Source organism: Chinchilla lanigera, unplaced genomic scaffold (assembly GCF_000276665.1).
Source record: "Chinchilla lanigera isolate Chin_1 unplaced genomic scaffold, ChiLan1.0 scaffold00096, whole genome shotgun sequence".
In the NCBI taxonomy this organism is placed as follows: domain Eukaryota; kingdom Metazoa; phylum Chordata; class Mammalia; order Rodentia; family Chinchillidae; genus Chinchilla; species Chinchilla lanigera.
In genome coordinates, this window is record NW_004955497.1 from 7,613,876 (window position 1) to 7,626,985 (window position 13,110).

At 34.5% G+C, this 13,110-nt stretch overlaps 1 protein-coding gene across 1 annotated transcript in view; it reads left to right on the plus strand.

Moving 5' to 3' along the window:
• Nucleotides 1–13,110, plus strand: part of Pan3 (PAN3 poly(A) specific ribonuclease subunit) — a gene marked incomplete in the record, with an annotated part of 146,064 nt that overhangs the window by 113,398 nt on the left and 19,556 nt on the right. The window contains 6 exon segments of the mRNA XM_013505498.1: nt 448–552; nt 1,430–1,487; nt 8,176–8,337; nt 8,586–8,702; nt 8,795–8,896; nt 11,956–12,121. Coding sequence (XP_013360952.1) covers nt 448–552; nt 1,430–1,487; nt 8,176–8,337; nt 8,586–8,702; nt 8,795–8,896; nt 11,956–12,121 — 710 coding nt within the window.

A 13,110-nucleotide genomic window follows, 5' to 3' on the forward strand; every position in this document is an offset into this window, starting at 1 on the left:
GATAACATTTATTTTAGGTTAACTGCAAAAAGACTATAGTGATTCTTTGGGCTGCCAGGGCAATGTTAGTTCATTATCTTACTGTACCCAAAGACCTATAATTTCTGCCTGCTTCCTTTCTTCTGATTGCTTTCAATGTGAACTCTTTGCGTATATAACATTTTTTCCAAGGAGCTACTTTTGCCTTATTGGAGCTTAAAATTTACAGCATCTGAAGAAATGTTTTCTTTAATTAAGATTTTTTACATTGATGACTTTTGAAATATAGGATTATTTTTAAATGAATTTATTTCAAAAAGTATTTTAATTAGAGCTATTCTCTGACGTGATAAATTTTTTAATGTTTAATGTTTTAATAAAGATTTAAAATGTATCAAAATTTATTAGTCTTTGCCTATCAACTGAAAAAAATTGGTAATGGAATTTCTCCACTTCCTACCTTTTTAGGTATTTCCAAACTATCACATTTATCCTCCAACTGCACCTCATGTTGCTTACATGCAACCAAAAGCAAATGCACCTTCCTTTTTCATGGCTGATGAACTCCGACAGGTATGCCCATCACGCTGTTCAGGTGCATATCCTGTACTAAAGCAGATAAGAGTTAAAGCTTGTGGCTTATTTATATTCATTTAAGAAAACACAGTTTAAGGAAATTTCATGTAACTATTAGGATATAAAAAATAGAGTAACTTCAAATGGGATACCTTTCAGTACTCCAAAATCTTTGTATTCAAAGAGCTCCTTGAAATACATATGTAAATGGTTTTTAACCTCTCAAAAGCCTTTTGATGAGAAGTATAGACTGAGAGAATGCAATGTGGCAAAAAAAAAATGAGCTGTAAGACAGCTGATTTTTTTTTAAAGTAAGTTTTTTTGTTTGTTTGTTTGTTTTGTTTTGTTTTTGTTTTTGTCTTTTTGAGACCGGGTCTCGCTGTGCAGTTCAGGCCGGCCATGAGCTCACTTTGTAGCCCAGGCTGGTCTTGAACTCGCAACAATCCTCCTGCCTCAGCCTCCCGAGTGCCGGGATTACAGGCGTGTGCCACCACACCCTTCTAAAGTAAGTTTTATATAGTAATTCAGTTACTGTTTTTGTTTTTAAGACAGGGCTTCACTGTGCAGCCCGAGCTGGCCTCCAACTCACAGCAATCCTCCTGCCTCAGGTTCTAGAATGCTGAGTTGCTAGGCATATGCCATCACATCTGGCTTTTTTTGTAAATGATTTAGTTTATTTTTTGGTAAACCACTAAATATTATTTGATATCTACAGTTTCATTTAGGACTGAGAGTCTCAGAAATATTTTTGTTTCACAGAAGTAAGTTCTCTATGATAACTTGGAAATCGATTATTTACCAGCTAATAGCATAAAGGCAATCTTGATTTCAGAAGCAGTGTTTGGGTTTCAGTATACTTGCTTCCTTTTCTTAGGAGCTGATCAACAGACATTTAATAACAATGGCTCAAATTGATCAAGCAGATATGCCAGGTAAAATATATTTTTCTCCCTTTTTGTATTACTCTTCTTATGTAGTACTGTATGTCTTTATGTATCAGTATGAAACATTTCAAGATATTACTGATTACCTAGTTTATTTCCATTAGATCTACCATATTCTAGTTAATTTTTTAAAAGTTAAAATTCATGATTATTCACTGTAAACTTGAATATGATTTTCTCCTAAAATTTAATGAAAGTCTAGTTCCTGAAGCGGAGGGGAAGGGTTATTATTTCTGAGACTGCTCTGTTCCACAGTGTGCTTATTAACCCTTTTATGCTGAAGAGTGAAACTTTGTGAAATTTTCCATAAAACTGTTATGCATTACCTAGAAAAGTTTAAGAAACAAGCATTTTAAGAGAAAAAATTTGTATTTCCGTTGTTACTGGTGTTCCAAAAATGGAACACGAGGTATTGAAGGGCTAAATGCTTAGATTTCTTTCTTTATTCCGCACAAGCAACCTGTGACATTTGCTCATCTGTTGCACATGTAGGAAAACGGAGTAGACAGTTCAAGTAACTTGATGGTAGTCAGGGGTGACTGGGAAATGGCTGGCTGAGTCAGGACTTAGACCGAGGTTATTCTGATTGGAGTGTTTCTCAGTATTCAAATCTCTTCCTGTAACTTATTCTATGTAAATTTAATTTAGCAGAATGTTACAGATAATACAGTAGGAATACATGTGGCTCACATAATCTTGAAACATCTGGTTATAATCCAGGATTCAGAAAAGTCCAATGTTTTTCAACTTGATTGCTAAAGAATTACAAGGAGTTTGTCTGGCTGTTACTGTGTGTCTTAAGACCGATGTTTGTAGTATAAATGACTGGGAAACATATCTGTCGTAAGCTTTGAAGTATTCGTTTGAAATTTCTCTTTATTATATAACATTGTATTTCAGATCCTAGTCAGGTCAAAAGTTAAAAAAAATAAAGTGAAAGCATAAAAAATGGAAAGGAGAAAATAAACCTGTTATCTGTAAATCATATAATGATTAGACATTTGAAATAATAGGGTTTAAAAAATAGCTACATGTAAGAATATGTCAGTTACATTTCTGTAGACCATTACCCAATAACTTCAAAATAATAAAAAGAGAATGAATGATTTTCATAATATCCATACTAGGATCAGATACATTAAAAGATGTATAAAATATGAAAAAAGGAGGTTTATTAAGAGGTATTTAATAAAATAAACTGTAGTGTTTAGGAGCACAATGATTGAAGTGGCTTTTTCCAATTCAGTATAATTTCAGTCAAGTCATAGCATAGCTTTTCATGGAATATGATGAAAATTTTTGAGAGAGTAAAGGGCCAAGATTACTCAAAGCACTTTTTAGAACATGATTATTTTTCATATTAAATGAGGACTCCATGGTGGTAAGAAGAGAGGAGGCTTGATTTAATTCTAGTAATGCTAAAACAATATGGTAGTGACAACAGGATTAGACCAACTGATTAATGAAACAGACTGGGAAGAGCCTGACACATTCTGTGATAAAGATGACATACCATTGGGGAGACAAGGCATTGGAAACAATGTTTTTCTATGTAGAGGGGATAAAATTGGATCATTATCTTAAGCCACATTAAAATATTAATAGGCCTAATGGTGCACACCTGTACTCCCAGCAATCGTGAGGCTGAGGCAGGAGGATTGCCGTGAATTTGAGGTCAGCCTGGGCTACACAGTGAGTTGAAGGCCAGCCTGAGCTACATAGTGACACCCTGTCTCAGAAAACCAAAAAAGAATAAAGAATGTCCATATCTAAAATGAAACTGTAAAACCTTACCCCAGTGTATAAATGGATTTAACATTTTCATAGGGAAAGATTTTGTATTCAGGACACAAAAGTTGTTTTCTCCAGAGAGAAACATTTATAAGTAAGATAATATTTTAAAGTCTGGCCATTTAAAGTGTTAGGGTACAAGTCCACAGGTTCTCAGATTATTTCAGATGTATTGTTGGTGATAATATGAATTGGTGAACCTGTAACTACTTAAGATGACTATATACTCCCCCCTCCCCCTTTTCTTGGTCTTTTTTGAGACAGGGTCTCACTATGCAGTTCAGGCTGGCCTTGGCTCACTTTGTAGCCCAGGCTGGTCTCAAATTTGCAATGATCCTCCTCCCTTAGCCTCCCAAGTACTGGGATTACAGATGTGTGCCACCATGCCCAGCTTATTACCCTTTCATGTAGCAGTTCTGATCCTAAAATGAGACAAAGCCCCTGAACATTTCAACTGGAAGATGGACAAGATATTCATAAATACTGCTCATAGCAGCAAGAACCTGAAGCAATCCTAAGGCCCATTTGTAGGACAGTAGGTGAATGACTAGACAGTGGAATGTTCTGTAACAGTATAAATGAGGAAAGTATACTGAAAGGCAACAATGCAAAAGAATCTTCATAATATAATAAGTAAACAGCTGAGTTCCAAGAGACCACATAGAACAGATATAATCTGCTGTGTTGATTTTCTTTTTGGCTTTTTTTTCTAGAGTGTTTTCCTTACAGTAATTGACTTAGTGACTGATATTGATCTAGGCACCCATTCATTCATGAGTAATTATGTACATTTGTTAAATTGGCTGGAAGACAAAAGTAGGTAGTCTTGTCTTTAAAATTCAGCATCCTTCATTATACAAACAGCAGAATAGGAATAGAGGGGGAAATACCTCAACATAATAAAGACCATATAATATAAGTTAAACAGCTGACGTAATACTGAGTGGGGAAAAGATGAAAGCTTTTTCTCATAAGATCAAGAATAAGACAAGGTAGAATAATGGCGGAAAAAGTAAACAGAACAACAATAACACTTTTATTCACTGATGTAGTGGACTCCTAACTAGAGCAGTCAGGCAAGAGAAAAATATAAAGGACATTCAAATTTTAAAAAAGGAAGTCATTTGTTACTGTTCGCAGAGAGCTTATCCTTACATATCAATCCCCAGAAACTTCAAAATAGTAGTAGAACTAACAATCAAATTCAGCAGAGTTGTAAAATCAACATACAAAAACTGAATGACTTTTTAAATATACCAATAGAGAATTATTTCAAGTAGAAATCAGGAAAGCAATCCCACTTGCTATAACTGCCCTCCCCAACATAAAACCCTAGAAATAAATTTAACCTAAGGGTAAAATACCTCTATAATGAAAACTTTAACGTTAATGAAAGAAATTGAGATGGACGTAGCATGGTAAGATGTGTGTGTTCATGGATTCAAAAAGTCGGTATAATATTGTTAAAATATCTACTCTCAAACTGACCTGTAGAGTCAGTGCAATCCCTATACGATGCCAAGGGAAATCATGGAATCTCCATTAGTCAGAGCAAAATATTCATGTCTAGACAAGAATTATTTTGTAGTGCTGTCCATTATTTGGTTTATAGAATTGAAAGATAGGTTCCACACAGTTAGACACCTGAGAGGTATCTTTTAGATAGTGCAGTTTTCCACTGAAGCACAGATTTCTTTTACCATCTGTAGGAGTCTATATGATTAGCTGGAAAATGGTTACATGAAAGAGCATAGGCTTTTTACTTGATACACGTCCACATATATGTAACCTCTGTCATAGGGGTGGAATGAGTACCACTGTATAGCATAATAAATTTCACATCCCAAGTGTGGCATTTGTTTCCTTACGATATAATTGCAGCATACCTGCTTCAGTTTTGTCTGCACTCTCTACCCTTTCTCTAGTATACTTTATGCTCCCACCATGTAAGAGCTGCCATTCCTAAGCATAGTGTACACCTGCAGGCCTCGTTGTTGGCCTGTTAATTCCCTCAGCAGTACTCTACTTGTTTTAGTTCATCTTGTACATTAGTTTAAAATGCCACTTTTCTCATGAGATCTTTGCTAATATCCTTGCTTCCTTCTCTATTTCCATGGTATAGTGCCTCTGAAAATATGGTCCCTTACCAGCACCCTCATTTTCACTATAATTTAGGAACTTGTTAGAAATACAAGTTCTTCGACTCCACTTTAGACCTGAGGACTCGGATCCTGTCTTCTACAGTGGCTCCTTCGTGGCCCTGGTCCTCTTTGACTCTGTATAATATTTCTATCCAACTTAGCTGCCTACAACAGCACGACTCTACTGCTTTCATCTTATTTGAAAAAAAATTAGTTACATAGGCACCCTTCCGGGAAAGGGAGGCTGGAAACCATTATCTGTGTGGTGGTGTGTTTAGTTAAAAATCAGGCTTTTGCTCTATTTCTAAAGGTTGGCAGGAGAATGTATAAAGGATTGCCAAGTAGCATTATCAGATTCATTGCAGAATTTCTCATCTAATGAAAACTTTTTCATAAACATGGTTTATTATTTCTTGGTACTATCATAGTGTGTAATAGTAACAAAACTTACTTAATCACCCGTTTCAAGGCTTTCAGGTTCATTTAATAATTCATTTAACATATACTGTGAGCCAGACTTTGTTCCCAGGGCTAGGTCACATACATGAAAGAAATGGTTTTGTGGAGCTTCTATGCTGGGTAAAAATTCTGTTTTCTGAAGCTACTGTAGTCCTGGTCATTGTTGCCAGCATAGGCTCTTCCGATGATGGAATTGTTCTTTTATCTGTGGTAATACATGGTGGCCACAGCCAAGTGATCTCAGCATTTGAAACCCGTCTCGTGTTACTAGACCTGATGCCTCAAAACGTCAGAATGGAAACCAGGGAAATGTTTTCACAGACCTCTAGGTAATTCTGAAGGATGGTAAAGTTTAAGAATTAGTGCCATGGTGAATTGTATTTTTTAATAACTATTTGTCCTGTGTTATGTTTTATATAAATCTGCATGCTTCCATTTTCTCTATGCTACTTGAGGGTAAGAACCCCTTTTTCTTTAATATGGCTTCATTAGTACATAGTAGGTGCTTAGTACATCTTAAATTTCACATTAATTACTCCTCCTATTAAAATAGTGCTTCATATGAAATAGCCAGGAAATAAAATTTATTCATTATTTGATTTCTTTGTGGAAATTAAATGGATCGATCAAATGAAAAATTATAAATGGATAAAAGTAAAAATTAACTGTTATGCACGCATTTCCCCTATCCTGCCTTTATTTTGTTGGAATATGCCACTTGATCTAGGTTTGAAAGTGACAGTGAATCAGTCTGTCCTTGTGTTGAACTACGCCCAAAATGCCATCTAGGATTAAGAGCATGAGATTGCAGAGTTCAGGGTCCTGGGCTCGAATGCCAGCTCCCTCTCTGAGCTGTGTAATTCTTTCTTTTCTTACTTCTAAAGTGTGGAATCCTGTCTCATGGGCTTGTTGTGAGAACTAAGAGATAATGAACACAGAGTATTTGGCAAAGGTGGAGAGATTGTTTGAACCTGTCTTCTGGAATTTGAACCTGTCTTCTGGAATTAGTTTCCTTAATGGGGTTTCACCTGTACAGAGAATACAAATCTTCCTATTCAAAAGTTATCATTGTTAAAGTTTCGTTATAGTTCTTTCTGGTTGGTCTTCTATGCACATACTGTATACTGCATATTGATTTATCTTTGTTCACTTAAGATATGATGAGCATTCTTAAGTAATTCAAGACAGTTAAACTAAATGAAGCTGTCCAACTAGAAGACAAAACTTGCTGTATTTGAAGCACTAAAAACTGCTTATTTTTTTAGATGGTAAAACTGATAACATATTTACTTTATACAATAGAGAGCACTAAAGAAAGGAATGGAATATAAATTGCCTATATTCTCTATAGAGAAATGAACCATGGCATACATTTTTGTGTACAACTTTTTCACGGTACTGGTAATCAAACTCAGGGTCTTGCACGCCCAAGGCAGCACTCTGCCACTGAACTGTACACATCTCCAACCCAGCTCGAGTATCCAGCCTGTCAGTCCTTAAATACCAAATTGGGGTTTGGTGTGTCATGAGCAAATCCCTGTACATTATATGCTTAAACATAATTTTTTGTTCTTTGGGGTACATGGAAGTCCCAGTAGTAGCATTTTTGTTTCTGCTAGGGTTTAAAACTGGTGTTCCCCTGAATGGCTGTACTAAGACCTATAAATAACCAGTTCCCAGTTTTAGGATTTCTACTTGTAGGATTTTCATCATTATTAAACTGCAATGGGTATTGCTTTATATAACTCTCTCTTATTTTGGAGAGGAAATTTCCTTGAGTTATACTGACTGAGGCAAAGGTTGGTTTTTAAGAGTTTCAGTGTCAATTGTTAAATTGATAGGTGCATACATAGATATACACACATGAAAACACTACCCAATTCAATGTGATTTGTTTGGAATTTATGCTATAAAAAATAAGAATTCATGTTTAAATATATTTTATAGAAAACAAAATGTTTAAAGCAACAATCTATCTTGATTTATTCAACACTAGAATAAAAAAATGTTGAATATCATGGTTTCTAATAATTATTTCTGAAAAACAAAACAATGTGTACTGTGCTGTAAAATAATAGGAAATATTTTTTAGTTTGTGGACTTTAGTTGTTTTATAATGCCTATTATTATTGATATTCAAGCTATAGAGTCATTGTAAGTGCCAACACTTTTCTAATAAGTGTGTTTTGATACATGAGTGGTTTGTAGTAGATTTGATCTTTTCTTTATTACTTTGATTTATGAATATCTCTAATTGAAAGTTGTCTTCCTGTGAATTATTCTAGCAGTCCCTACAGAAGTTGACAGCTACCATAGCCTGTTCCCTCTAGAACCACTGCCACCCCCCAACCGTATACAGAAATCAAGTAATTTTGGGTACATTACATCTTGCTACAAAGCTGTAAACAGCAAAGATGATCTGCCATATTGCCTTCGGAGGATACATGGTAAGGAAGATAGTTTTTTTTGTTTTTTTTTTTTTTTTAAATAATTGTATTTTTGAGGCTAAGATTATTCAAGCTTTCCTGAATAATATTTGACTCATTGACATATAAAGTAAAAAGAAAAATTTTTTTCATTTGGAAATGAGTGTGTTATAAGCAGTATATTAGCAGAATTTTCTTTACATTGCTGATAGAATACTACAGGAGATACCATTTAAAGTTTATTGTAGTAGAAAAATGTTCTTTTTCAGGTTTTCGACTTGTTAACACAAAGTGTATGGTGTTGGTTGACATGTGGAAAAAAATTCAGCACTCAAACATTGTAACCCTGCGTGAAGTATTTACCACTAAAGCATTTGCAGAGCCTTGTGAGTAACTTACACTGTACTTGTCTTACTGCTGCTGAGCTTCCTTATTTGAAGCCAGGCTTCAATAATGATTGGTTGTGTTTTATTTGAAGCACTTGTGTTTGCATATGATTTCCATGCTGGAGGAGAAACTATGATGAGCAGACACTTTAATGACCCTAATGCTGATGCCTATTTCACAAAGAGAAAGTGGGGTAAGAAAAAGATACTTTGATAAATGCTTTTGCTCTGTGGAAAGATAGTTTTTAATTTAATGATTCAGTTTGGGGCTTCTATTGCATTTTAAGTCCAGTGCCTTAACCACTCAGCCATTCTGGTACCTGATTCTATTGCATTTTAAAAGGAAAAGTTTCAAGAAATGCAGTTAATCTGCAGAAAGGTAGGAAATAATACGTTTACTTACTGAAGTTTAAGTGGGTTGCAAAGACACATGTATCTGATGTTTGAAATAAGTGGAAAATGTGTTAAGCCTTCCTCCTCTTAAAATGGTTTTTCTTTTAAAGTACGATGCTCTCTGAATAAAGATGATTTATAAAATGCATACATTAAAAAGAATAATATTTATGGCTTTATAGTCAAAGCACAGACATGAATCTTTGGTACTTTTTTGCAGTCTTTTTATTTGGCCTCTTTTAGCATTGTTTCATTTTTATCATTTCATAATCATATTGTATCTTTAATTTATTATAAATATATCCCATTTTTATATTCTCTAAATATAACTTGATTCACTTATAGACCTATGTGCTATCATTTATGTTATTACTGCCCTTAACACATCATTTTGTTTAAAGGTAGGATTCCATGATGTTTAGGGAATCAGTCTCCAAAATATATTTTCAAGGAACTTTAAACGTGGAGTATTTTCTTGCCTTTGTAATATGTACTTAAATAATTATCTTACAACTAAAATTATGCAAAGAACCAAAATGTTTTCATTTTATTCTAGCAAATATTTATCTAAAGGGTGGACTATTTCAGAGAAAAAGTAAATCTATTTTGACAGATTTGTGTTTTGGGGGACAGTCTCATCTGGTTTAGCGCCAAGAAAGATTCATTATAGTCTTTACTCTGGTTTTAAATCCTTTAAAGGTTTTCTTGAATATATATAATTTGTAGAAATTAAAGAAGAGGGGCAGTATTTGCATCCCTACTATAGAATCTTTCAGATTGTGACCCCTTTAAGTAAAGACTAATCACAGGTGAAGATGTATTAGTTCTCTTTACTTGTGACTTTGCCTTCTGCATTCTGACAGTTGAAAGAAAAGAAAGTTGTGGTTACAGAGCTGTTTCACGTTGAAATCTGGTCACATAGTGTGGTCATTGTTTTCCTTTTGCCGTGTCATTTGTAGGCACATGCGTAATTTGATTGAAGGGGATGTGGTATAACTTTCCCTATAGTTAAATATGGTTGTTGTTCAAGTTTATTTTAGTGATAACACCTGTGAAATGACTGTTGGCTTTAATTTATAGCTGGGTTTTTAACCTCAGCACGGTTGACACTGTAGCTGCGTAATTATTTCATAAATACTGAACCATGCCTCTACCAGCTGGATCCCAGTAGCAAGCACTTCTCCCCAGTTGTAACACCAAAATATCTCTAGACATTGCCAAATGTTCCCTGTTCAGAAGCACTCCTTTGTCACATTTTTTTCCATTTTAAAACATCTTTTATATTTGGTGTTGACTGATTATTTTATGTAGTAACACATTTTCACAGGAATTAATCCTTTTTCAAATATTTTCAGATATTTAAAATATTGTTTGGATAATTATTTAAAGTATTGTTTAAATTAATCCTTTTTTAAATATTTAAAATACTGGTTGAATGATTATAACTTGCCTGAACATACCAGATATGTATGGAAAGTCTGCTGTTTTCTTATACCATATAATTTATTGTACCACAAACTGAAAAATCACATTATAAGAAATATACTAATTTAGAAAATGAGAATAATATATATCGTTTAGAATCAAATCTAGCACAAAGTAAGTATTGTGTTTGCTATAAATTCTTCTATCTTTCTTATTACCATCTTAGTTGCTAGTTAAATAATTTTATAAACTTTTTTTTTTTTTTTGGTGCTGGGGATTAAACCCCTAGCTTTGCGCATACTAAGCCCCTGCTGTACCACTGAGCTATGTCCTAAGTCCCTAAACTCTCCAGTCATCTATGATGTTGTTTTGGTATGTATTATGAGAACCACCTTTTTGAATCGTCTAAATTTGTTTTGTAGAATACATTTACTTCCATCCAAATCAAGAGATAATAGTTTTAAAATTTTGTACATGCTTCTTACTAAAATTTCATCCCAAGCTTCAATTTTGTATTATCATCTCCATAATTATTTCACTGTTACTTTTAATAATTATAAAATCTGCATTAAACTTACATGCATCCACTTTTTCTCATATAACTGTTAACACTGACCCAGAAAATATCAAAAGCACTTACAATAATTATTAGATACAAATGATTGATTTTTACAGTAGATCAAAATTATTTTGCATTTATGTTGATGTAAATTTGGTATCATCGTGACATACCTACGTTGGAAGAGGTTGAGTGGAATAAGGAAAATGTTGAACGTAGAATGATGATACGAGAGACTTTTAATTTCCTTTAGCCACAAAGTAAACAACCAAAAGCCTGAACAGTGATATAGGCTAGGATTATCCACATTTTAAGTAAAGTGACAATCTGAACTTCCTGTTCTTAATGAAAATTGGGATTTTTAAAAAATTTTTTGCTAACAGTTCTTCACATAATTTTTATTTGTTGTTCAATAACTATAGTATATGGTCACAGAAAAGAATATTTCAGGGCTAGGCATGGTGTTTCATACCTGTAATCTCAACCTTGGGAAGGATGAGTCAGGAGGATTGTTGCAAGTTGGAGGCCAGCCTGGGCTACATAAGTGAGTTCAAGGCCAGCCTGAACTGCAAAGTAAGATCCTGTCTCAAAAAGACAAAAAAAAAAAGGAATATTTCGAGGAGAGTTCTGCTACTGCCAGAAATATAAAAAATATAATCTCAATCATAGGAACCTTTGGGGTTGTCTGTTAAATTCTAGTATACTAAATCTAAACTGTGCTTACGTATTTTTTCTCTTTTTAGTACATAGATATTTTGACATATTGTGCTGTGAATATACATGAATTTTTTTGTTATTAAATTTAGGTTGGATATTTCAATCTTTTAGTTGTGTATTTAAATGAAGATGTCTTTTCTTGATTTATATGCTTTATAGGTCAACATGATGGACCATTACCCAGGCAGCATGCTGGATTATTGCCGGAATCTCTCATTTGGGCATACATTGTCCAGCTGAGTTCTGCATTGCGTACCATTCATACAGCAGGTTTGGCATGTCGAGTTATGGACCCAACAAAGATTCTGATAACTGGAAAAACAAGGTATTAGCATTTTGAATATTTTTAACTATGTACCCAGTGGCAGCAAATAAAATACAATGATTTGTTTGAATTTTACCTTTTTGTACATTTCATCCAGAAGAATTGCTCTGAATTTTAAATTCACTTGTAAGATTTTTTCAAAACGATGAATTCTTAGTTAATGGTTACTAACCATAAATCTTGGTAAGGGTCAAAAGGTGTATAGGTTAGGGGAATGGAGAAGAAGTAATCAATACAACTTTTCTATGTAGAATCACAAGGACATGACCCAGAATTCCTTGAGGCTGAACTGCAGAGTGTCGGTTCGCAGACTTCACCCCAGGGTTCCGCATGGTGCTTTCATTGGGCTGGGATTCTGCAGGTCCTAGATGTTTCTGGGAGGCTCTTTCATTGCTGGCTGAGTCTGTGCTTTGTGGACTACCAGTGTAGAGTTAAGCAACACAGACCTTGACTTTACCCGGGTTTGAATTGCCAAAGTTTTGAAAATTGATTTGGGCAGCATAGCATAAAAAACTGAAGACCTGGCTGGGAACAGTGTCTTTAATACCAGCAACTCAGGAGCCTATGGCAGGAGGATCATGAGTTTGAGGCCAGCCTGGACATTTTGTTGACTTAATGAGACCCTGTCTCAAAATAAATAAATAATAAATAAAAGGGCAGAGGATGTAGCTTAGTGGTAGAGTGCCCCTGGCTTTGATCCGCCATACTGGTGTGTGGGGGGGAGTGAAGATCAGGTTCCCTGGGTGCATTGTGTGGCTCTGTTAGTTAATATCTGTATGACCTTAAACAGATTACTCAGTTTTTCTGTTTCAGCAATTCTATTAGACAGGTACTATTAAGTCCATTTTTCTTAATTTTAACGTACCTGTCTTGCAAATTCATTGAGAGATTTGAATGCGTTAATACATGTAAAATGTGCAGAAGTACCTGGTACATCTTAGCAAGTGTTAGGAAACTAGATTTCTTTCATGAATAACTAATAAACAGCT